At 37.1% G+C, this 27280-nt stretch overlaps 1 protein-coding gene across 1 annotated transcript; it reads right to left on the bottom strand.

Annotated features, from left to right (window-relative positions):
* Positions 1–1157: 1157 nt before the first annotated feature.
* Positions 1158–27127, bottom strand: LOC139139272 (arylsulfatase B-like). Its single transcript, XM_070708120.1, has 7 exons — positions 26775–27127; positions 16220–16406; positions 15872–16053; positions 8232–8445; positions 4403–4652; positions 3716–3882; positions 1158–3380 (listed from the first exon to the last, which is right to left on the bottom strand). The coding sequence occupies exons 1-7, from the start codon at positions 27015–27017 to the stop codon at positions 3121–3123; spliced, it is 1503 nt and encodes a 500-aa protein (XP_070564221.1). The 5' UTR covers positions 27018–27127; the 3' UTR covers positions 1158–3120.
* Positions 27128–27280: the final 153 nt, after the last annotated feature.

Below are 27280 nucleotides of genomic sequence, written 5' to 3'. Positions count from 1 at the left end.
GCTTCGGCTGTATACAAGGTACGTTGAAAATCGGTCAAATAATCAACATACGAGATGTACACGCTGACATCACCAAAGTAGCTAACCGTCACATAATTCAATTTTCAGGAGCATTACCCGGACAGTTACGACCACTTACATTTGATGGGATATTTTTCCCAAGAAATTAGCGCTGGCCTGAAGCTATAGATCTTATTCGCAAATGTGTCAAATTTAACTAGCTAAATAACGATTTCGATAATTTTGGTTGGAACGATGGAAAGTATGTCAATGTGGCCGTGAAAAAACCTTCTGAGCGAAGGTTGATCCCCAGGGACAGGATACCTGATGGTGCTACTTACGGAACTGCGCTAAAATACTTTCAGTAGAGTCAATTCCATTCTCGCGAGCCAGAGCATAATCTCCGCTCGCTGACTACGCAAAAAACGGGTAGCGCTAAGCTGTTGCCGTAAAGAGGCACATGGTTTACGACGATGAGTCAATTCCGAACTTTTGAAGAACATTCACACATCCATATTAGAATAGTTAATAGAAAAGTTAACAACGTACAGATGTCGCTGAGAGAGGCGGATGTTTGAAGGTAGAAGTCTCAAGACTTATGGCCCATTTTAATAATACTTGAGGTGTACCCATTAGGCTAGACTTGGTACAAGTCTGTGATTTTGGAATGTTTGAGTGGAGTGAGCGCGATGATTTGTATTTTGTTTTTATGTGAAACGCGTGAGTGAAGTGAACGCGATGAGTTGAGTGGACGCGATGAGTGGGGTGAACGCTATACAGGTGAGTTTTACCCGGTGAATCCGGCAGAAACTAACTCACTACTTCGCAGACTCAAAGGTGACGCAGTCAATCGCTGGGAAAACCAGGCCTGGGCTGCCAAATTCCGGATAGGTTTGTACGAAATAGGAGAGACACAAGAGAAACTATTATCATTGATTTTATTTTTTTTAAATTCACCGACTTGAACCAAGTCTACCATTAGGCATGCGCACTCACTATGTTACCGAGTACATTTACGAAATGTCTGTATCAGAAGAACTAATACAATCTCAAATACATGATACCTTAGTCATTACCAGAGTAATGCACAATTAATAAGAATATGTTGGAGAGCCCACTGGATTTATTTATTCAATATTCATCCTAGTAAGCTTATTTCAGATTTAATTTATTCGATAAAGGGGGTTCGGATTACAATGCAACGGTTTCATGCAAACAATGCGGTAAAATGAATTTCGGTGTGTTTAAAATGTAACCGTGCCACTACCATAAATTTGTCGGTCTGGGTGCCTGTCTGTCTGCCCGCTTGTATGTTTGTCTGTCTATCTACCTGTCCGTTTTTCTGTATATCTATCTATCTGTCACCGATGATGTTGTTTCCAAAAAAGGCTTGAGTAACAGAATGTCTTCCTTACCTCCTCTTTCAAAATGAGGAACTGTTGACGTTATTTTCGGCAAATTACTAACAATGAGGAAAGCAGCAGGCGGCAAATAAGTCAACTTACACTTGTAAGCTGCCAAAGTACTGAACATCGAAATCTCAAAATAGTTTTGAACCAAAGTGTCGTTACAAAAAGTGTAACAAAGGCTGTTTCAACATGTAACGACAATGGTTATACTTTCTGAATAGCAAATTTGCTCTTTCACGTAAAGGCTTTCGTAAATTACAGGCAATGTGAAAGTCCTCACCATGATATTCTTGAAGCTAGATCCATGTACAATAAATTGGTGGCAAATATAATTCATAATCTCTAAAAGATACAGGTGGAACAGCCTTGATTATTACCAAATATAAACAAATTCACAGACTGTCTCTAGGAAAGCAGCGTACTGCTAAAAATATTTATATTAAAGAATCTCTGTTAAACTTGTGATGGACGTTGCATGCGTATCCATAAAGTAGCGACAAAATTATGTTTTGCAGTTTTGCAGTCGTCAATTTTGTGATCGACAGCCCTTTGACACAGATTTTGGCGCTCAGATTTATTAACCAGACTGTCGTCAGGCCTTAGCACAGGTAAGCATTTACAAGCAAGTTGTATTACTGATTAAGTCTGAGGTCCCCGATTCATTTTGCAGGACTTTGCCTTTTGTATAGGAAAGCAATGATATAACACGACAGCAGAAGTATCATCATAGATCCAAAACCATAAACCAATTTTCCTAGACTTTAGCAAAACACTGGTTCATTATGCTGCCCATTGTTAGGCTAATAGAATCAACACATGGAACATTTAGACAGACAATGTGTTCTGACAATCCCTATAAAATAATTTAGATATCAAACACGTAAACTTTTGTCAAACTGGTGTTTGTGAGGTCACTAAACTGTTCAAAAAATTCAGCGACAGACTTGGGTCGTTAGCTTCTCCTCGTGAATGTCAATGGACCAGGATCGCGACCTTTTTGGATGCATTCGGTTGTATAGACAATATAAATGTATCAATATTTTAATTCACATGATTGAAATATAAGTGATTTGTAGTAACTGAAGTTCAGGGGCAAATATAAACAGCAAGTTAATCGTTCCACTTTGTCGAGACACTAGTAGTAAAGATCCGACCAAGACCCAATGGAGCATTTTATACCAGTATAGTGATGTGGAAAGAGTGAATTTACATAAAAAACAAACGAACACACACACACATGTACCTTGTCTGTAAAGCAGTACGTACGCCTTGAAAGTGAAAGATTTTAAACTTTTGCTCAAACTTTCCTCCTTGAAACATACCATTCCCTTACCAAATCAAGAATGAAAATCAGGGGTCACCGTGCCTAGTGTGGTACTATAGAAACAAATTTCCTAACATTTACTGATATTTGAAATTCATGATGGCCGCCATTCCTGTGTTATTTCTATGGGCGAATAAAAGTTTGAATTTTCGAAAGACTATTTTTTTATTCTAAAAGCTTCGAAATGAGCCGTCACAAGAGGTACATCTGAAAAGAGTTGTAAAGATTTGAGAGTCGGAATACCCTCCCCCTTTCCGGGAATACTCGGGAATATCTGTCCCGAGGCGCTTTTACTCATAAGGCTCACTAAAATCCTTCTATCGACTTAAATCTATCTACAAGGCAGTAGCGCTGTGGCGAGTTCAAAGTGCCTCTGCTTGCTACATATTACAGCCACGGTGTCCACGACATGTTGAAATTCAAGGGATCCGCCTGGTGGAGGTTGGGAAACACTTCCTCTGGCAACACCACCATTTTGTTGTGAAAGCTGAGTCTAGTGAGCAGTCTATTCACAATATCTGGTCGACAGGTTGAAAGGTCGTGCCGTTCCTCCGGGTCAGCCATGATGTTGTACAGAACAACGATTCTATTTTCAGATTCTTCCTGTTTGTAACCTTTGTCAGATGGAGTGGTCCATTTATTGCTACCTGAATCGAATAAAATGACTAGAGATAATGCCAATAAAAATCGGTTACTACGACTAGTTTCATGCACAGTTGTTGTCCGAGTACATAATTCACGTTATGACTGAGTACGAAAATATTCGTTGTAGTGCGACTTTAAACCACATTTTCTATTTTGCAAGACGACCGTGACAAAACTTCAATGCTCAGTACTAAGCAATATACCAAAAAGGTATTGTAAACTGGAGAGTCCAAATAAGTGTCCGGTCCGTGAGGAGTACTCTCCCGTTCATTTTGCGATAGTTTGTTTCCCTAGTTATACACTGACAGCAGATTCTACCTATACATGTACTCCTTACCTTTCTGACCAGTAAGAAGCTTCCAGTGTCCAACCCTGATGGACGCCGCTACTCGCACATCGAAGGGGACGTCCTCAGTGTAAGGTTCACCGATTGGCCGACCTTTCAAATCTCGCAGTGGATCAATGTTGTGCACTATTTCCTTACGGGCTGACTTCGTACCCTGACTTGTAAAATGCAAGGAGAGAAAACACCATGAGGGGTTGAATTTAGGCATTCCGGTATGCAAGAAAAGTTTATCAGGTGATTAATTTGATTACTTAATTGCCAGGTTGTGCAGCAATGATTTAATCGAAAATATCCGAGACTGATGAAGTTAAATCTGAAATTTTACAAAAAAAGTGTTCCAACTTCGCTGGCCAGGGTGGTTCTTCGGGCAGAGACCCTCCCTCTCAGGCTAGGCCGACCTATTGACCGAGCCGTTAGAACCGGGCTATGAAATTGTACCTGCAGAAGTACGGACTTCACAATGTGTGGAAACTAACCATTGGGGGGGGGGGGGGGGGGGGCTTGTGGTTCGATACACTATGGCCGATGTGCGGTATGCATTTTCATATCACACAACATTGGTCATTGCCGCGTATCTAATCGCAAGCGATTGCGGACTGTGTGGTGTTACCGGCTTTGGTGGGAGGCCCATAGACGGTAAAACCGTCTGCCACCAGAGCTATCTTCATTAGATGATACCTGATCGTTTCCCATTGGTTAACACCATCCAATGGCTTTGTGCCTTCAGTTGTGCCGCCTGCCAGGTGTACGAACGTTGGCAACCAATCACCGACATACAAAAGTTCTCTGGTGGCTGTTCCCCGGACACTTTGACTCAATAACGGACTGGTGACGAACCCCGGACCTCTCACACCTCCTTCGTAGAGGGAGCCCTTACTGCCCCTAAGGGGCCAATTGCTTGCGCCATACTTAGTCGAGCCACCGTTATCTGCAAGAAGTAGACGTGTAATATTAAAGATACACAAAGATGTAACGTATGTCGAAAACAAGAAAAATTTTATTCTGGTACACGTGTAGATCAAAAGCTTAAAAGACGTTGTTCCTCAGTAATTTCGTATTGCATATTTAAGAAGACAGTTTATTTCAGATTCTTATTGTTCTAATGTCATCAAACATAACTCAAGTTCAGTTAACAGACAGAACATAAACACATATGTGTGATCATAATTCTAGTAGCCGTACGGAAAATATTCTAATACCAACTTCAAAAACAAAAACTTAGAGGTATCGTATGGTAGGGTTGTAAAGTGAAAGCTAATTTGTCATTCATCGGCGTTATCTTATAAGTTTATGATCGGTTTTATGTTGGTTACTTATTAATAACTTAACTTAGATAATTTTCTTACCACGAATGATTACAACTCAGGCCATTTCATTTATAACATAGGGAGTACAACATCCTGCTCAATCAGTGCTTTAGAGAAAACGTTTATGTGTGGCCGAAAGCCAAGGCTACACCTCTATGGAAAAATAAAGAACTGGGCCCGTTTATAACCATTTGATTGCAGGGGAGCTGGAGGACTTTTACAAAAAACAATTGTCGGCATGTGAAGGAGAAAAAAACAATTGATCCAGTAATGTCTTGAGAAAAAAATTATCAAAGCTGACCAAAGAAAACAGTTGTCATAAAATTTGAGAAATCTAACTCATTCATTCTCTCATTCTCTGGAGGTGTGCCACCTTCGACGGCGCTAACATTTTCAAATACATGAGGAAGTATTTTTGCCAGTATTAGTGATATAAACATACACCAAATGTTAGCTCAAAACTCATAATACAAAAGGTTTTTTGTTATATGCTACGTTCTGGCAAATACATTTCATGGTTTATGCTACAATAGATGTTATCATGACCACAATTTAAATAGTCATGTTTTCGATGAACTTGCTCAGTATAGAGAAAATTTAAAACACATGACAGGATTCATTACACAACTTTTAGTAAAAAAATGAAGAATTTTAGATTGTGCTTTTGTTAACCATTGACATGTAATTAACTCAAGAACCGCATATTAAAAATCTGGTGATCACCAACAAAACTTTGCATTGCTTCCACATTTGGTAAAAGTTGATGCAGGATAGACAATAGGGAAAAACTGAATGCTGCCACTGTGGCGGGGAAAATTTGCTGTCATGCGCATTTCCTCCAGCCCCTCCCCCAGAAGTCAAATGGTTCTCCCTTAGCATCATATTATCCTTCGCCTGAGTACATGGTATGTTATGATGTGCCGATCAACTTCACTGGCCAAGGGTGTATCTTCAGTGTATCCTCAAGGTGCGTTACGCTGACCTAACCAAGCCGTGCGGACCGAAAGACCCGTGCCGATCGGCACGGGAAAAAGGAAATAACATGTTGATAGAGTTTCTCAATTCTTCGACAACATCATTGATTGCCTGTACTCAGCCGCAATGCAGGTGATACCAGGCGTTAAAAACAATGGAAATCGTATTGTGCCTGGTTGGATGAATAGATGAATAGATGTTCATTCAATTGCACGTGATGCCTTTAAATTATGGCGTAATTGTGGAAAACCCAAGCATAGACCTTTGTTTGACTTTAAACGTCGAACCCATGCCCGTTTCAAGTATACTATGAGAGAGTGTCGACGTAACAAAAGTCAGAGCATTGCTGATAGTGCTGGAAATAGTTTTCATAGTGGTGATCAACACCAATTCTGGCGTTCAGTGAACAAGATTAATGCTAAGACTCTATCAAGGCCCAGCAGCGTAAAGGGCTGCTGTGGTGATTCGAACATCGCCAAAAAGTGGCGGGAGCATTAATTTAATCTTTTTAATGATGTGCCAAACAACAGGGATCAGAAGTTTGTTTTGGATATGATAGATGATTGCGTTATTGATGATGCAATTCTTGTTTCTCCTTATGATATTCAGTGTGCCATTGGTAAATTACAAAAGGGTAAATCTGCTGGTCCCGATTCGCTTTCAGCAAAACATTTTATTTATGCAGGTACCAAAGTGTCAGTTTTGCTTAGTATGTGCTTTACAACAACGCTAGTTCACGGTGTATGTCCAAACAGACTATTTTAGTCCCGATTATCAAAGATAAGAATAGTAATATAAGTAGTATAAACAATTATCGTCCGATAGGATAATCCAACATTGCTTCTAAGATAATGGAAGTTGTTATTTTGAGTAAAATTGAGTCGTTTCAAGAAACTTCACCTTTCCAGTTTGGCTTCAAGAAAGGACATTCAACTGATATGTGTCTTTTCGTTTTAAAGGAAGTAATATGGAAGTAATGTCATTGTAACTTTCTTAGATGCATCTAAAGCATTTGATCGAGTAAATCATTGGTCACTTTTAAAGAAGTTGATTTATCGTAAAGTACCGATCTTTATTGTGAAATTTCTCCTTGTCTGGTATAGGACACAGTTGGGACAACTGTGTTTCATCTGGTTTCACAGTTTCTAACGATGTGAAACAAGGGGAGTTTTGTCACCAAAACTCTTTAATGTTCATGTTTATCAGTTACGTATACGACTTACAAATTCTTTACCAGGGTGTTATGTAGGGGGTTGCTTCATAAATCACCTCATATATGCTGACGATATTTGTTTGATAAGTCCTTGTGTCAAAGGGACACAGAAGCCTGTAAATGTATGTAGTAATTATGGTGATATGTACGACATTACCTTTAATACTAAAGAGACTGAATGTTTTTGTGTCACTTCTGACAAGTCAAGTACTGTTCGTTTGCCCACGGTATATCTTATTGTTTTCGTAGAGAACAAAAAGTATCTTGGTCATATATTAACAACTCACTTCAGAGACGATGCTGACATTGAACGATAGAAAAGATCGTTCTACGTTTCAGCTAACATGCATCTCAGGAAATTTTCCACATGTTTTTTGATGTTAAATGTACGATATTTAAGATTTATTGTCATCAATTGTGTGGGGCACACCTCTGGTTCAACCATATTGCCAGTGCCCTAAGAAAGTTGAAGGTCGCCTACAATAACGCGGCTCGGATATTTCTAAGATTTGACAAACGGAGTAGTGCTAGTGAAATTTTTGTTACCAATAATTTGTACAACTTCGATGCACTTCGTAGAAAACAAATGTATGGTTTTATGACACGCTTATCGAGAAGTGAAAATATGATCGTGAGGCTGGTGCATGATCGTCTTTATTTCATCTCCGATATTGTAAATTGTGAATCGATTCCCTGTACCTTTGATTTTGTCTTGCTCTATCAACACAATATTATACAAAAGAAACATGTTTTTGTAATGTTCTAAGAAACTATTCCTACCTGTGAAATCAGAATTATATGGACCGATTTAGTCCAAAATAAAGTGAAATAAATAAATAAATACCACTGGCCTTTTGTACTTTGGTTAAAGCTCATTGATCCTATGCTTCTCTTAAATGCACGGTATTTACACGTCCACTGCCTCATCGCTAAATCCGCAGTCATGAATGTCTGATATCTGTCGAATATCTTCTATTTCACTTCTTTAAAAAAAGACACTTTTCTATCTTACCCGTGGAAAAGACAATGACGCTGTTATTCCAAAGTCCCGTCTCCTTTAATGTCCTAGTAACATTACCGATGGCTTCGTCCATACATGTCGTCATACCGGCGTATATTCTTCGCTCCTCGTCGGACTCCAATTTGTTTGCGTACAGGTCTGAGTATTGTTCGGGAACTTGTAACGGAGAGTGGACGGCTTGAAAAGACAAATACAGAAAGAGAGGCTGGAGAGAGAGAGAGAGAGAGAGAGAGAGAGAGAGAGAGAGAGAGAGAGGTTTAATAGTACAAAAAATACAGGTTATTTACACTATACTACATCAAAAAAATTTGCATGAGGTCAAAACATCAAACAAAAAAACTAAATGCTAACAGTTCAGTGATAAAAATCATTCTGGACAAGTCACAATCCGTTGTTGATCAGTAAGCCAACTATAATTTCAGACAAAGTTCATCGTCACTATTCAGTTCACAAATGACATTATCCACACACCACGTGTCTTTAATAATTGTAAATGTCCATGCAGTCTGTAGTATTTGTAGTCTATACAGATTCTGTATCTCACTCGTTGCTTAAACAGCGTCACTGGGTCTGATTTTTATCGATCAGGCAATATATAATGCCAAGCTTTGTTGTGATAATAAGATAGTTGCACAGTTGATAGGCGGATTGAAAGATTCTGGGTCCTCTTGGCATTCCAAGAATATACCATTTCAATGGGATAGTGTTCTTGTCTAACAACTGTTGTAACCACCGACAAAGATACCAATGCAGAGACTGCCGTGCTTGACATTCAATCAGTGGATGAAAAATTGTTGACAGTCAGCGTTGTCTCTTTTTGTTGCTTAGAAACAAATAATGTCCAGTTGCAAGGCATCCATGAGTAGGTATCCACTGTACACCACTGTCACGTCTGCTGAAGGGATCTCGGTAAACTGTAATTTGCTTTTGATAAAAGATCATGCCATGGAGTAGGCAGTCTGTCTATGCAGTTTTGGACATAATTTCTGAGTGAAAAGATGATACAAGTGTTCCTGCAAAACGTGTTAACATAAATCTCTGGTAAATTGCTGTTAGGGAGAAGTTATATCTCCAGGGTCAGCACTATTATCTCTGAAAAAGGACCGAACAAACTGAAGTTTCCATTTTTGTGGAATAGCATTCCAGATAAGATGACTCACTCTATCAAGAATTATAATTGAATAAATTGGGACATCTTGCTAAATTTCAAGCTCATTTTCATCAGTGTTCATGACATCGCCAACAGTTACAACGCCACCTTCCATAAAATGTCTAAAAACAAATGGACATTGTTGAACTTGATGAAAATATCCGACAGAATTTGGATCTCCATAACGTTTAATATCACGTGACATCCAACTTTTCATTAAATGAGAGTAAAAAGAAAGGATATTATTGTCAATAGTCAGAGTTGATGGCAGATTAATAGAGAACAACTGAACACCATAATGATAATTACCATTTTTTTGAGATGATAGGTTGCAAAATGTCTCAAAGAGAGGTTGGAATCATCGTACAGAAGCTTGCGAATGTGCATCGTACGGAAAGAATAAATTCTGCTTTGAGCATGAACAAGAGCTCGGCCTCCCGCACTGAGTGGCAAATAAAGAAATTCATGAGGAAGCCAGTGTTTGTTTTGCCAAAAGAAATTAACAAAACGAACTTGAATATTATCAACTAACTCCTTGGTGTTGTGAGACACAGAAATTTATGTCACAGCGTGGAAGCAGCTAATTGGTTAACAATTAGTGTTCTACCCTGATAGGAGAGAGCACTGGCATACGGTTTCCACTTTTTTAAGAGTACTTTCTACTGACTCAATCAAACCTTCCTAGTTCTTGATAGCGTAGCTGTCTTCATTACCTAAATATTCACCCAATACTTTCAAACCTTCATTATTCTAAGCCAAGTGATGAATCTTTATATTGCGCCACTTGCCAACCCAGGGACCTTATATTTTTGAAGGTTGATTTTAGTATTTGAAGCACCTCGATAGACGCCTAACCAATAACACAATGCTTGAAAATTACAATTGCGAGTAACAAGGACGCTGATGTCATCATCATACCAAGACTGAGTGGTTTTTCTTTCCGTGATTCTGAGCATGGCACATTGAATCCATGCAAAGCGCCACTGGTAGGTAGCTTGTGTAATCACGGTTCAATGCAAATGGTGTAAAGCTGTCCTGACAAGGCATATCCTTGACGAATGCTACGATCAAATGAAAACGGTGCAATAAGATGATTATTAACTTTGATAATACTTTGTGCGTTGCTGTAAATAAGTGTAATACAATTGATAAAGTTTTCACCAAATTCAAATGCTTGTAAAGTATTAAACAAATAATCGTTATGTATCCTATCAAAAGCTTTTTCCTGATCCAGTGAAACGATAGCTAGTGGTATTTGTTGCTAATTGGCATAATGGATTACATCGCGAATAAGATGAATATTATCAAATATTGATCTTTCTGGAACACAATAAGTCTGATCTTCACCAATAATATCCTTCACAGCAAACTTAAGTCTGAGCGAGGGCGCTTTTGTTAAAAAATTATAGTCTGCACAAAGAAGGGAGACTGGTATCCAGTTTTCAGAAGACCATTATCACCCTTCTTAGGCAACAAAGTGATCATGTGACAGGATAGGGGTAACTGTCCAGTTTGCACTGAGTTCAAGAAAACAGAATAAACAGTACCGATGTTATTCCAGAAACATTTGTTGAATTCGGGAGGAATTCCGTCAATACCACACTGTAAAAATAGCGGACGCTAGACGCGTCTTTACGCGTTCAAAATGTACATGTCGGTGTTCAAATTTGAAAGGCTAGTGTTCATATTGTTAACACTAGTGTTCATATTAATAACAATGATGTTCTAAACCTGAACACGATGTGTTAACAACCATCTCCTTCAAGTGTTCAAAAACTCAGCATCACAGAAATTTTACAATACTCTGAAACAGTTAACAATCTTTTGTGTTTTTTACTTTACAATGGCTATATTAACTTTACTACTGCCTCGCTGTCCGGCATACCTACACGGATTTTGGGATGACAAATTTCACACTAAGTGAAAAATATTTCCGGTCTACAATTGCTGAAAGCATGTTTTTTCTAAAAACGGAAGTATAAACAATAATTTTACACGTTTATTACGGGTTGAAATTTTGAAAATTTGAAAAGACAATCAGAAAACCACCATGAACGTTTTAATTTTAACATCGGCGTGCAAGAGGCGTTCTACTTCTAAACACTTGGTGTTCAAGTTTGGTGCCTTTTCTTATCCCATGATGCATCAAAACGGAAGTTGCGACATTTTTCTTGTAAGCTCACGCTGAAGTCGTAATCGTGCGGAAACAAGACCAGAAAGGGTAGGTTTTCTCTCCAAAATAGTAAAAGGTTTTAGATTTTGAAGCATCTGTATTTTTATCCTTTGAAATTAATTGTATTGTACTATGAAATAGCTTAACTACGTGAAGAAACCTTTTTTCTTTCACATGGCTGGTATACCAACAACTAGCTGTGAATACGCAGTGGTACTTTTTGCCATGGCCTATCGATCGATCTCACTCGGGTCAACACACTGTAGCGATAACCCTTGACCCGAGCGCGATCGATACGCCTTGCATAGTACCGCTGCGTAATCACAGCTAACACATGTCTTTTAGTAGACACAATCGCATGTAAAACATCAATTAAACATGATCGTAGAGTATATAATGTATTGTTTCAACATATGAGAGTTTGGCTTTTTTATTTTAATCAGTTGATGACAAGAATAAGCAAATATTTTGTAACAGTATTGAAAATAGGCTCCCCTCAGCCCCTTGTCTTTCATAGAAAGTCTCATCTCGCCATATTACCTATTGTTGCATTATTTTCAGGATGTAAAAAATGGACTTAACTGAAAATCGAAGAGTTGTTACAGAAGAGGTAGCTGTCTGGAAATAAGCTTGAGAACCCCAATTCATCTCTAATGTAGATTTAAACTTTCAAGGGTCAGTAACTGAATTTTGATAAGTTTCTGTATTTGTGTTCTTAATTAATCTAAGCTTTGGTAGTATGCTATTATCAACTATATGTTGCCGGAGAATAAGCTTTCACAGACGTGCAGTCTCCCTCATCAGATGCAAGGGTGGAATGAAATATTAAAGCTGAAAACGACAGAAAATTCAGAGTAAAAATGTCCACTCTGAATTACTGAATTTTCTAAAATTTTCACTCTGAATTTTCTGTCACTTTCTGCTTCAATTTTTCATTCCCCCTTGTATCTGATGGAGGAGACTTCACGTTTTTGAAAGCTTATGCCCCTGTAACATTTAGTTGATCGCAGCCTGCTATCAAACCTAAGATTATTTTGTATTGTAGCTCAACGCGTTTCTTGTTCTTAGCAACTGGTTTTTAGCTTCGCTGTCAGCTAAATAAATGGATGTGTAGCATTGTACTCAAATTTATACATAACAAGGTTTTTCTTCAGAACAGCCTGTACGAATCCTTTAATATTTGGATTACAGGTTCCCAGGGATAACCCTAATCAGATATGTTCAAATTATGATGAAATATGCAAATTTATGTTTTTGAGGCTGGTTTTGCTAATTTTTTTGGTAAAAATCTTCTTCACTTTTACTGACGTCTTCAATATTTGGTAAACATGTCCCTAATAATGACCTTAGTCAAATTTGTGCTAACTGTGATGAAATATTCAAATTTTTATATTTCATGGCATTTTTTGTCATTTTTGGTCAAAAAATCTTTAAAAAATCTTCTTCAAACTGCTAATTTAACAGCTTTGATATTTAGGACATAGATCTTTACTGATAGCCTTTTTCAGATTGTTCAAATTATGGAGAAATTTGCAACTTTGTATTTTTAAGACATTAAAGACATTTCAGATATTTTTAAGATATTAGGGATTATCAGAATGTGATATATTCACGTTAAGATGGAATCTACGTTTTCTTTTATTTTAAGGGCGATTTTTACCAATTTTGGTATAAAAATTGTATAAAAATTAATAGCAGGGTACACCAGAATTTGTAAGGTCTTTATGAATATGTTTTTAATTTCTGAGAAGTAGATTTTTGAAATGTCACCGATTTATTTCAGGGTTTATTTAAAGATATTACAAACAAACAAACCTTTTGGTTTATGAAAGACTTCGTTGGACAAAGAAATAGGTTTTACCATGCCAAGGACCCTCTTTCCCCACTTTTTGCATGTTGTGCCTTACTGTGACACTTTGACAACTTGACATGTTGTGTTTACTTTAATGTGGACAACTATATACCATGTGCACTAGAGAAGCCTTGACTAACTTTTTTTCTTAAAAATTTACAATTGTCTATACAAGAAGAAATGTCTTTAAGAAGCCATCTTACAAAAATGGAGTATGCATTTCATACATATACGTGTTTTCAACACAATAAGTAAGCCAAATTGCGAGCTTTTTCAGATGAGTTTTGTACATTTTAAACAAGTATGAACATAAAACGTAATCCACAATATTTAAATAAAACCAGTGTTGTCATTACTTTGTTCATATTTTTTAAAACGATCTACAGTGTTTATGAGGATTTTTTATTGCTTATGTTTTTGATAGGAGGGTGTTAACACCGTTGCTATTTTCCTCTGACAAACTTTACATACAAAGTAGCAATGTTTATTTGCCCATTTTACAGTAAATTATTGTATTTTACCTTATAAATGTTTTGTGTATTTTTAGAATAAAATAATTTTACTGAATATCAGTGGTCTGTAATGTTATTTCCAGGCTTGAACACCCCCTGAACGCCCAAAATTAAAGGTGTTCAACAAGCGCGCATCATGCGTTCTAGCCTTTAACACACTTATCGTTGAACGGCGTCCATGCGTTCAAAAAGTGTTAAAGCCCTTTGAACGCGTAAATGCGTTCAATTTTTTGAACACATTTCATGTGCAACGAGTGTTCTGATATGGAACACCATGGTGTTCAATATAGTGTCTGATGAACACGTAGCGTTCAAAGTCTGCACACGTGTGTTAAAAAATTGAACGTTGGTTGAACACGTATAGTAGTGTTAAATTTCTGAACGTCTAGACGCGTTCAAAAAGTGTTACAAAAAGGCGTTTAATTGGTGTTCTATCCTTAAACACTCAACTTTACAGTGCAGGAAACTTATGGTTCTGCAAAGTACCAACTGCCGTAGAAATTTCTTTGAAAGTACTTGGAAAGTCAAGTGCTTGTCTAAAGTCATTCTTTAATTGTGGAACGTCTGTCAATATTTTTTTGCAGACTACTAGTATCAGGGCTTATTTCTTCTCGAGTATACGAGGGTCCTCGGTAATGACATCATCTGCAAGATTGAGATGAGAGATCACTTTTTTTGCACTTCTACGTCTCTCAAAATCAAAGAAGTGACGCGTTGATTCATCACTTTCGTTAACGTATTGAAATATGGATCGTATTCATGCACATTTGGTTTCTCTTCTGAAGAAATCATCAAGCTGTTTCTTTCTCTGCACATATTCTGAAGAATTCATTTTTCCCGGACGAGAACATGTTTTCAAATTGAGAAGATCGTTTTGAGGTTTTTGTTTGAGTTTCAGTTTATTCAGTCGACGAACAATGCTATACTGTTGTGACAAAAGTTTAATTTGAAATTTCCCAGAATCCCACCACTCTTGTAATGAGTGGAATTCTGATTTTTTCATTGCTAAATCCCGCCAAATATCATTGATAAGGTTTTTTATAAGTATCATCATCTGATAAAGAAGTATTCAGTGCCCAACAAGCATTTTTGTGTTTTATTTCTATTTGGATAAAGCGAAGATAAACAACATTGATTGTTCCTAATCGGAAACGTCAGGTTGTGAAGGTGATCCTTCATTTTCAAGTCCGCCTTGCTCATCCTCTTGTTCAGCGTTATCTGACGATTTAGACTTCTCAGAAGCACGGCTTTTAGGACAATTTATGCGGACAATTTATACCGTTACTAAGAAAGCATCGAAGGCCATTAGTTGAAATATAAACAGGATAGTATTTCCCTTCATAGTGAATACGAAGGACACCATTGACGTTTCTGAACGCTGGTTTCAAATAAACGTACACCTGTCTGCGAAAGGATTTAACATGTTTGAGATCTGGTCTACGACAACCAAGTGAAATATAACGGAAAATATTGCCAAGTATTTGGCTATACCCCATTAATTCTCTGGCAATTTACGAATTGGGAATGAAAGACAGAAAAATTTGAAATAATTACTTTCGTAGAGGGTTGAATCATCAGAGTTGGTTGAAAAAACAACTCTCCGACATGCACAACTTCAGTACAAACCTGTGTCACCTGTTGAGTCTTTTTGAGAAAAACAACAATAGCCTTTTCCATCCTTTAGGTAGCTAGAATATCACGAGCATCGATAACATCGGCAAGACTCTCAACATAGTCATAGTCATCAAGTGTTTGCCCTTCTACATTACTGAATTTAATGCTGTGTTTCAACGACAGTTTTAAAAACACGTGATCAAAATCAAGGCGAGGGTTGCCTTTCAGAAAACTGTCCCAGCTGAGAATGTCAACCTCTACGAAACTGACATATAGAGGTGACCAACGTCACAACTCATAACACCTTAAATTTTCAGAAAATATACTCACCCTATCAGAATTATGTCTGCGAATGACTTCCTGGGCTTTCTGGGCATACAACATTGTTGAATACTGGTTTTCATATTTCGGTCCCACGGGTTCGTTGTTATCTCTGAGGTCCCAAGCCGCAAATTTGTGACCATGGCACTGTCTAGTGTGGGTAAAGTAATCACCGCCGGCCAGGTAAAATCCTTAAAAGCGATAAACAATATTTTCATATCTAATGAAGTGTTAGATGATAAGGGGACCAGATGCATTGATAAAACGACGTTTCTTCTCAACTTATGCATGTCTATGAGGGTCTACCTATTCTGTTTGAAATTAGCATCGACGTAACAGACAGTCTTGAAGACTTACCGAAGAAAGTATCGAATCCTCGGTGATTCGGCACGCAGTCCCACTTGCAAAAACCAAGATGCCATTTGCCAACCATGTGAGTGGCGTAGCCACTCTCTTTTAATTTCTGTGGAAGGGTGACCTCATCCAGCGGCAGACATCGCGGTTCTTGGGCAAAGAGCACGTGATGTTGCATACCTAGGTGAAACTGACGAGAACATTTGGGTGTATTAAATAAATTACAATTTACAATATTACAATAAATCTTTACATTGAATTTTCCCCGTAAATTTTGCTTCGTTGTTATGCATGGCGATGCATGTCATTAGAGATAAAATAATCATGTAATGGTCATATTTCTAGTCAAATACAACACTCCGGGTCTCCACTAAACCATACATTTCAGGATAGCTGAGTATCTGAACTCTATTTTCATGTGACCACTTTAGTCATTTTTCAAATGCTATGATAGCAAAAACTTATGCTCTTTGCTAAAAAAAAAACACGGTATATAGCTTTGCTGTGAGTGTTGCTGTCGCTCTGTGCACACGTTTATATCAACGGTTTATTCTGTTTGTTGTTACCATAGACCTACCTTAGAGAAAACTCTAGGGCCTATGTCTGTTACCCACTTTCGTATTTTCTGGAAAATCGACTTCCAAAACGCCCATTCAAATCACACCGAGGTAAATTGAATTAGCGCTCTGAGAATATTATTACTGACAAACAAAATGGCAGTTTGTTGTTCATGAAATTTTGACATGATTCGACCCGGCAATATTCTATTCATTTCAAGCCCTAAAGAATAAATACTCAATTTGCAAAACAAAGAACCTAGAACAATTTCATTTGGACATTTAATTTAATTTAAACGAGAGTTTTATGATTTTATGGTACGTGACACTTTTCAACTGGACATGTTACCTGTAGCAAGTGACTGTCAGAGAGAGACGTGCCAACTCGTGCGGAAAACTCGTTGAATACAGTACGTCCTCTTACAAGGTCAGTTTCAACTTGTGTGCAATATAATCTATCCTGGATCATTCCAATCTTCCCAAACAAGAATTCTCTTTGTTGGGTGAAAATAATCACAATGAAACGAAGCAGCAGATTTCATCGTCTTGTAATAAATTAAATAAATGTTGAAATGACATCACGGTTAATCTTCGTTGAGTACCTTGATTTAACAGTTGAGCCTTATAGTCGGGTCGGAAGGTAGGGTTCCCATGCACCCCATGGATGTATTTTTTAACCTACATTTTTGTAATCCTTAGGGTCTATATTTAATGAATTTTGATGTTCCCAAAATCAAATCGTGTCCCATGGGGTTCATTTGGCGCCATCTTTGCCGCCATCTTGGCCGCCATCTTGGATTTCAACGATGGGGTAGGGGTCACGTATCTACCGCTCGACGGAAACAGAAACAATAAAATACTATAAACGTTACATTTTTAGAAAGCCAAGATCATGGCCTTTTCATTGATATATAACTTAATAGGGATTAATTAATATTCGAACGTCGATTAGACTTTATATCGGTCATTGGCCGTAAATCGTAAAATTTGCTAAATTTCACACCCAATAATTAAGTTCCCGTTCCTCCAAACAATTTTTCATAAGGTATTTATATATTTTTTGAAAGAACTTAGTGCAATAAACAAGAAAAACAAGATTAAAAGTATGTGTCTTGAGATTTAGTGGGTGCATGAGCTTGTTTTCTTATTACGCGGTATGCCACATATCCGTGTGTAACATAAGGGGTAGGGGTAATGTTTCCCTTTCTGTTTCGAATCATGAATGATGAAACCATAAAAATGTTACATTTTTTGAAAGTGCTGCATCAGACCTTTCTAAAAATATATAGATTTATGGGGAAAAATTGCATATTTAAAAGTTACAAAGCTTAAACCTTTCGGTTTGTGTCGATTTTAAGTGATTTTTTAAGAACGAAATTACAACATATGGGGTAGGGGTAATGTTTCCCTTTCTGCCTCGAACCATGAATTACAAAACCATAAAAATGTTATACTGTTTGAAAGCTCTGAAATTAGCCTTTCCAAACATGTATAGTTTTATTGGGAAATATCCATATTTTAAAGTTACAAAGCTTATGCCTTTCAGTTTGTGTCAATTTTAAGTGATTTTTTAAGGACGAAATTACAACATATGAGGTAGGGGTAATGTTTCCCTTCCTGCCTCGAACCATGAATTATGAAACCATATAAATGTTATACTATTTGAAAGCTCTGAAATGGGCCTTTCCAAACATGTATAGTTTTATTGGGAAAAGTCCATATTGTAAAGTTACAAAGCTTAAACCTTTCAGTTTGTGTCAATTTTAAGTCATTTTTTTAAACAAAATTTTAATATAAGGGGTAGGGGTAATGTTTCCCGTTCTGCCTTGAACCATGAATTATGAAACCATATAAATGTTATACCGTTTGAAAGCTCTGAAATGGGCCTTTTCAAACATGTATAGTCTTATTGAGAAAAGTCCATATTTTAAAGTTACAAAGCTTATACCTTTCAGTTTGTGTCAATTTTAAGTGATTTTTTAAACAAAATTATAATATAAGGGGTAGGGGTAATGTTTCCCGTTCTGCCTTGAACCATGAATTATGAAACCATATAAATGTTATACTATTTGAAAGCTCTGAAGTTGGCCTTTCCAAACATGTATAGTTTCATCGGGGAAAGTTGCATATTTTAAAGTTACAAAGCTTATACCTTTCAGTTTGTGTCAATTTTAAGTGATTTTTTAAACAAAATTATAATATAAGGGGTAGGGGTAATGTTTCCCGTTCTGCCTTGAACCATGAATTATGAAACCATATAAATGTCATACTGTTTGAAAGCTCTGAAATGGGCCTTTTCAAACATGTATAGTTTCATCGGGGAAAGTTGCATATTTGAAAGTTACAAAGCTTAAGCCTTTCAGTTTGTGTCAATTTTAAGTGATTTTTTGAACAAAATTATAATATAAGGGGTAGGGGTAATGTTTCCCGTTCTGCCTTGAACCATGAATTATGAAACCATATAAATGTTATACTGTTTGAAAGCTCTGAAGTTGGCCTTTCCAAACATGTATAGTTTCATTGGGGAAAGTTGCATATTTGAAAGTTACAAAGCTTAAGCCTTTCAGTTTGTGTCAATTTTAAGTGATTTTTTGAACAATATGCACAAAACAGTTAGTCCGTTGGCCAGGTATCGAAATCATCCCCTCTAAGGCATTTTACCCACTATGATTTTCTGTTAGCTAGTATTCTCAGCTGTCATAATCTGCTTATTTTCCATTTAACTGATGGTGTGTGAGAGTGTAACGACTTGTTTGTGAAGGGCTGTCACGCCCTCAGTAGTAAAATAGGAATGGGTTAGGGGTAACATATTTACCGTTAGTCGGAAACAAAAACACAAAAGTACCATAAGCAATACATTCTTAGAAAGCCCAGATATAAGCTTTTTACTTTTTTGATAATTATTCGACTTTAGATGGCGCCAATATTCCGTATGTACATGGCGGTCAGCAGCTGAATCATTCACATAACGAACGTGATATGGCCTGAAACTTCGGTAAATTCATTCAAGCAAACTCTTGTTTGATTAAGTTGATAGTTTTCCTTTCTTTTTTATTTTGAGTATTTGCCATGGCAAGACTGAAACGAACCTTGAAACGAAGGCTGTACGTATCTATATTAGTCCGAGCCTGAGCGTGATCTGAGAGCAAACAGATCCGCAGATAATGCGAACGATCGCAACCGTTACCAACAGACTCATTATGCAGAGCCATGCCCCAAAACGCCCAACCAAACTTGGCACTAATCATGATCCCAGTCCATTTCGAGCCGGGCTTTAAGGGAAGTGCGGTGGCCTTTGAAAGACCCTTTGGTTTGGTTTTGTACGTAGTATAGGAAGAAAACCCGACCTGTCGTCGTTGCTGTGAATGTTTGTGTTGTTTTTAGCCTCTTTTTTGCCTATTTGAAGAATCGTCTTTGACAGCCTTCCATCCTGCGTTCTGTGTAGCGAGTGTCTTCGATCGCTCTCTTAAGTTTGTGATGTACAACTGTCTTGAGTCCCGGTGCTTTATTGGGTGTAGAGGTAAATAGTTAGAGATCAGGGTGATAAATTGGTTGCCGCAGTGTCTTTCCAGGTGTTGCCACTTTTGAAGGAATTCAACACTCGGTATTTTGGCCTGGTAAGTATTCTTTAAGGTGTACCTGTAGGCTACGTGGTACTGAATAGGGGCCACTTAGGTTTCAACACATTCGATACTCTTGGCTTTCGCTTATACCCCGTTGTATGAGTAACTGGGATCGGAAATGGGAAAGGCTCAATTAATATCCATCTTTGCTAATATTAATTCTCGTTTGGCTTACAGATGGCCACCTCTACTTGTTTCGGTGAAAATTTGACTTTCAATTGGACAAAACATTGAGTAAGACTTTCTTCTGTGTGTTATTTAGGCCTATGAAAAATATGAAAATTGCATACATATTGTTGTCAAATATCTCAAATCTTAGATTGTAAGAGATAGGCTTAGGCTTCCCTGTAATCATACAAATGAGTTAAATGGGAATTTATTGGAGTAGATAACAGTTATCGAAGAGAATGGTGACACTATAGAAAGACTTATCTCGGATTGCGGGGACCTAACTATAAAAGAACAGCACAGAATACTTGCCGGGTGTATGACTGTTCATGTATAGTACAGGCTAGTACAACAGGAATGTAAAACATACAAATCAAAGAAGTGGCAAATTTTCTCAACTTTTCACAAAGTTTATATTCCATCATTACTATCAGGATTAGGATTTTCCCAATCTATAAATAAGCTATTACTTGATTACACCTTGATTCAGCATGACTAACATTTTGCATTTGCCACACCACCAGCCATGCCCCTCCCTGGGATCGCGAACAATGCCTTTAACGAAGCTTTTGAACGCTTTTTGTGAATTGTGTAAGAATGTCCTCTCTGTGGAGTATAATGTGTGAAGCCGTTGTCTACCTCGCTTGACTCTGATGATTATGTTGACTTATTTTTTCTCAGCTGATGGTGGCTGATCTAGCTCGAACGTTAGATCAATCTAGTCTCTCTGATTCGATCATGCTGGTGGGAATGGTATCTTCAAGCATTGACCCTAAAACGTCCGTTTTTAGGGTCTTTGCTTCAAAGACGTCAGGGTCTAACATTGGTTAAATGTCATCCATGATAAGAAACTAATGATAGATTCACTCAAAAGGCATTTTAAACATTGAGGTGTCAATGGGAATATAAGCCTTTTTAGTCATTTTCTGAGGTTTTTTTCGCCTTCTTATTGCTTGGTGTAGAGAGTGTTTGTTCGCCCTCTGTTTACTATTTAGTTGCGTAATTTGAATGCGTTCTGTGACATTTGGCTTTTCGGGTTTTAGTTCCAGAATTATTTTGCTATTGAATTTTAGTACCCAGTCGAAAATGTAATCCTCATAGGGAGTATATAGTGTTCTGCGTTGTAAAATAATTTCGAAAAATTGGTTATGATCTCTTGTTTTCTGGTATTAAAGGAAGGTAAAGTGTTGTCGATCCATCTTATCTTATTATGGAGCTATATTGTGCCTATATTGTGGATTAATGGTGATTGGTTTTCAGCGATAAAAGATTCTCTCGTGTTCCCGTGTGGTATTAAAAGTAACACTATTAATAGTGAGCTCTGATTTGCCCAGACGGTCACGTGACTGTGCATGTATTTACGATATACTGTAAAGTTGGCCATTCCTATCTCCAAAGTGGGTTTGTTTCACATTGTTTGTATTTTCATCACAAGTTTCAATATACTGATATAATATAGCGATAAACAACCCCTATAAGTTGGGTACACCACTCGAGCTCGGTTTTGACCATTTCACTCCTTATACACACGACTGAAGTTCGTGCGTATATGTTATTACCGGTCGAAACCGTGTGTATCCTTTCAAAGTGGTGCTTTATTGCTTATATATCTCTCGCGATACAATTAAAGAAAAGGGATTGATTATTGCTGCTGTCATATCAACTTTGCATGACGACTATGACATCCAATTTAGTGTTTGTGGGTTTGGAATATATATTTTTGACATATTATAGCTGTTAACTTTCTTTCCCTAATTTGAGTTATTGAAATGAGTAAACGTCTTTTATTAACCACCATTTTAGCTTTTTAGTGCTATTTAATGCCTAAAGAGTATTTTTCTATGTTCCTTTTAACAAGTAAATGTCAGTTAAGTAACACAAACTTTTGAGTTTAGGCATTGTCACTGCATAATTTTTGAGTTTACCCCATCAAGGCATATCTTGTTGGAAAAACAACTGCGTTAGTGTTTCAGAGATATGATATTTATGTGGCTTCCTTATTCGCTGCGTTTGGTAGGAGAGGAAACATTACCCATACCCCTATCCCTTAAATGTATATTATAGAGGGATGTACGGCATACCATATATTAGGTAAACAATCGACGCACCCCATAAGTCTCAAGAAGATACACTCTTTTAATGTTTTTTACTTCTCTATTGCATTAAGTTCTTTCAAATGATAATATATAAATACCTTGTAAAAATTGTTTGGAGGAACGTGAACTTAATTATTGGGTTTGAAATTAAGCAAATTTTACAATTTACATTTCATGTCCGATATAAAATCTAATCGATGTTTGAATATCGACTTATCCCCATTTAGTTTTATACCAATGGTAAGGGGATTATCTGGGCTTTCTAAGAATGTATTGTTTATGGTACTTTTTTGTTTTTGTTTCCGACTAACGGTAAATATGTTACCCCTAACCCATTCCTATTTTACTACTGAGGGCGTGACAGCCCTTCACAAACAAGTCGTTACACTCTCACACACCATCAGTTAAATGGAAAATAAGCAGATTATGACAGCTGAGAATACTAGCTAACAGAAAATCATAGTGGGTAAAATGCCTTAGAGGGGATGATTTCGATACCTGGCCAACGGACTAACTGTTTTGTGCATATTGTTCAAAAAATCACTTAAAATTGACACAAACTGAACGGCTTAAGCTTTGTAACTTTCAAATATGCAACTTTCCCCAATGAAACTATACATGTTTGGAAAGGCCAACTTCAGAGCTTTCAAACAGTATAACATTTATATGGTTTCATAATTCATGGTTCAAGGCAAAACGGGAAACATTACCCCTACCCCTTATATTATAATTTTGTTTAAAAAATCACTTAAAATTGACACAAACTGAAAGGCATAAGCTATGTAACTTTAAAATATGGACTTTTCCCAATAAGACTATACATGTTTGAAAAGGCCCATTTCAGAGCTTTCAAACGGTATAACATTTATATGGTTTCATAATTCATGGTTCAAGGCAGAAAGGGAAACATTACCCCTACCCTATATGTTGTAATTTCGTTCCTAAAATGACTTAAAATTGACACAAACTGAAAGTTTTAAGCTTTGTAACTTTACAATATGGACTTTTCCCAATAAAACTATACATGTTTGGAAAGGCCAACTTCAGAGCTTTCAAACGGTATAACATTTATATGGTTTCATAATTCATGGTTCGAGGGAGAAAGGTAAACATTACCCCTACCCCATATGTTGTAATTTCGTTCTTAAAAAATCACTTAAAATTGACACAAGCTGAAAGGCATAAGCTTTGTAACTTTAAAATATGGTCTTTTTCCAATAAAACTATACATGTTTGGAAAGGCTAATTTCAGACCTTTTAAACAGTGTAACATTTATATGGTTTCGTAATTCATGGTTCGAGGCAGAAAGGGAATCATTACCCCTACCCCATATGTTGTAATTTCGTTCTTAAAAAATCACTTGAAATCGACACAAACCGAAAGGTTTAAGCTTTGTAACTTTTAAATATGCAATTTTTCCCCATAAATCTATATATTTTTAGAAAGGTCTGATGCAGCACTTTCAAAAAATGTAACATTTTTATGGTTTCATCATTCATGATTCGAAACAGAAAGGGAAACATTACCCCTACCCCTTATATTACACACGGATATGTGGCATACCGCGTAATAAGAAAACAAGCTCATGCACCCACTAAATCTCAAGACACATACTTTTAATCTTGTTTTTCTTGTTTATTGCACTAAGTTCTTCCAAAAAATATACAAATACCTTATGAAAAATTGTTTGGAGGAACGGGAACTTAATTATTGGGTGTGAAATTTAGCAAATTTTACGATTTACGGCCAATGACCGATATAAAGTCTAATCGACGTTCGAATATTAATTAATCCCTATTAAGTTATATATCAATGAAAAGGCCATGATCTTGGCTTTCTAAAAATGTAACGTTTATAGTATTTTCTTGTTTCTGTTTCCGTCGAGCGGTAGATACGTGACCCCTACCCCATTGTTGAAATCCCAGATGGCGGCAAGATGGCGGCAAAGATGGCGCCAAATGAACCCCATGGGACACGATTTGATTTTGGGAACATCAAAATTCATTAAATATAGACCCTAAGGATTACAAAATGTAGGTTAAAAAAATACATCCATGGGGTGCATGGGAACCCTACCTTCCGACTAGACTATTACGGTAAAATGTGAATCTGGAACAGATTTGGATTCTCAAATTTGTACATACAATTCTCTTCTGGTCTACCGGGTTCACTTTAAACTTTCGTTTCAGTGGTTCAGGATGGTCCTACTTAAATTTGTAAATCACAATTGTCCCATGGACCTGGTAATATATTACCTTGAATGGAAATGAGTTTTGGACCAGTTTAATGTCATATTTCATTGTAAGAAAAGTTTTCCTCCTCTTTTTTAGAAAATTTTATTTTTATCCATAGAGTTAACACATTTATGGCGGCCATTTTGAATATCAAATATCGGTAAATGTTTGGTTATTTGTTTCTCTAGTACCGAAATTTGCAAGGTGGTGACCCCTTTTTTTAAATATCGAATTGATTGAAAGTTTAATTTAGGAAAGTAAGAGCAGAAGTTTAAAGTCTTTCACTTTCGAGGCGCGAACTATACACAGATACATGATTCCATAGTTGTTATATTGATGGTGACGTTTTTGGTAATTTTAGTCTGTGGTGGGAATATGGGGGTTGAGTGTTTTCGTCAATCACATTTAGTAATAATAACTGCAGCAATGTCATGCGTCGAGAGCATTGCTAGAGCGCCATTAGAGTGATGTAATCTTTTATGTATTTTCCAGTATTTTTGTCGTCTTTTGACGAAAATATTATTAAAAGTTACAGCCACCGTCCCTTTTCATATCCCTGTGAATGACGTGGACGCTGTTATCAGCAATAAAAACCAACCTGTTGCAGTAAATGTGATGCATATAATTCCTTATGCAGGGTCGTTTCAACTATGCAGGAGACACTAGAGCTAGCGAGAAAATGTCAATTAAACATTTGAAGACCAATGCAGTTTCTATCAAACACTTCATAAATTTACAAATGAAAGAATAAAACCAAAGACGTGTTCTGCCGTTAAATACGCTATACGATTGTTATCGAAATTTAAAGTGTATGATATTATGGAGATTCCATAGTGAATGAAATAGCCCAAAATGAGGCGTAGAGATTTACTGCTTAACGACATAATAAAAATTACTACAAATGCCGCTATACAAGATATCGTACGTCGGTAATGGCGCGCTTTGTAAGCCATTTTAGACATACTTTTTTTAGACATACTAGGTAGTTTATTGCATATTAAGACTGATTCAAACATAAGATCTCTGTAACGAATTTTGCGCTTTCGATTTTGCGCTCTCCTCAAAAGTCATTTTTTAAGTTCCAACGGTACTTATGACATTTTGGCAGACTTGTTCCAGTTGAAGGCCTTTTGCACTTATAAATAAACGAATGACTAAATAAATAAATTGGTTGATTGAGTAATTTAAAAGAAAGTGTACGCCTTCAACATTTCCTGACATAGCGTAATGGCATGAGTTTTGAAATGTTATTTTAAAAATTGCTGTAGGAAGGAGATTATTAATATTCTTAGAACAAAACAAAGCAAAACAGGCTACGAGAAAGATAAGACAGACGGAATAAGACAGTCCGTAAAGGTAAACAAGATAAATGCTGGTTGTTGCCATTAAAAGGATTTTCGTGTTGGCGGCATGGATCCTCATGCGTTCAATATTAACAGCACGTATATGGTCAGTGTTGCTTTACAACTGGTAATTATCCTCGAACATTCCACTAGAAATTCTAAAGGGTTTAGAAAGTAGGGACATGTCGTAGACTGCAATGAGCAGGATAAATAACATAGCAAAAGGTGGGGCTTGTGAGGGGGAAACGAGAGATTGCTGGAATATATCGGTGAAAAAAACCACACGTAGACATCATGTCGAAAGCCACTTCTGCCTCCTCACCCCCCCCCCCCCATATAACGATTCTGGCACTTTCATCATCACCTATGTCATGGGGAGCGGTAAGGAATTTTCTCTAGCGTACCGATCGATGGCCACTAAATGCAACCAAATGTATAGCAAAAGCTTGAATATACAAGTTGGTGCAAAAAAAGCAAAACTTGAGATGGAAGCTGTTCTTTGCTTGAAACACAAAAGTGATAACAAAATTATTTACCTGGTATCTACCGGTCATAAGCACAGATCTTGTCGGCGTACAGATCGGCGTGACGTAATAGTTTTCGAGCTTGACTCCTTCGGCGGCCAATCGGTCTATATTCGGTGTTTGAATGACGGAATCGTGGTATCCGACATCGTTCCAGCCAAGGTCATCGGCGAGGATGAAGATGATGTTGGGTTTCGATTTAGCAAAGCACGACGAACATAAGCTAAGCAACGAAAACCAGAAGAATGGAGACATACTAACCCAGTATATTGAAGAAGTGACTGTTACCTTCAAACGCGTAGTAATATGTACAAATGGCAACAGAGTTTTTGGAGATAACGTAACAAAAGCAAAACAGAACCTGTTGTTTGATAGGTGGGAAATAAGTCTTACATTAATGATAAGGACCATATTTACCGATGTAATTCTTTATGATGTGGAAAACAGATTATTGGAACATGTGGAGGCGCTCAGAAAGGCATTATAGGAGATGTCGTATGGAAGCAGGTGGCTCAAAA

Source organism: Ptychodera flava, chromosome 8 (genome assembly GCF_041260155.1).
Source record: "Ptychodera flava strain L36383 chromosome 8, AS_Pfla_20210202, whole genome shotgun sequence".
Taxonomy (NCBI): domain Eukaryota; kingdom Metazoa; phylum Hemichordata; class Enteropneusta; family Ptychoderidae; genus Ptychodera; species Ptychodera flava.
This window is presented reverse-complemented; position numbering and strand designations above follow the sequence as displayed.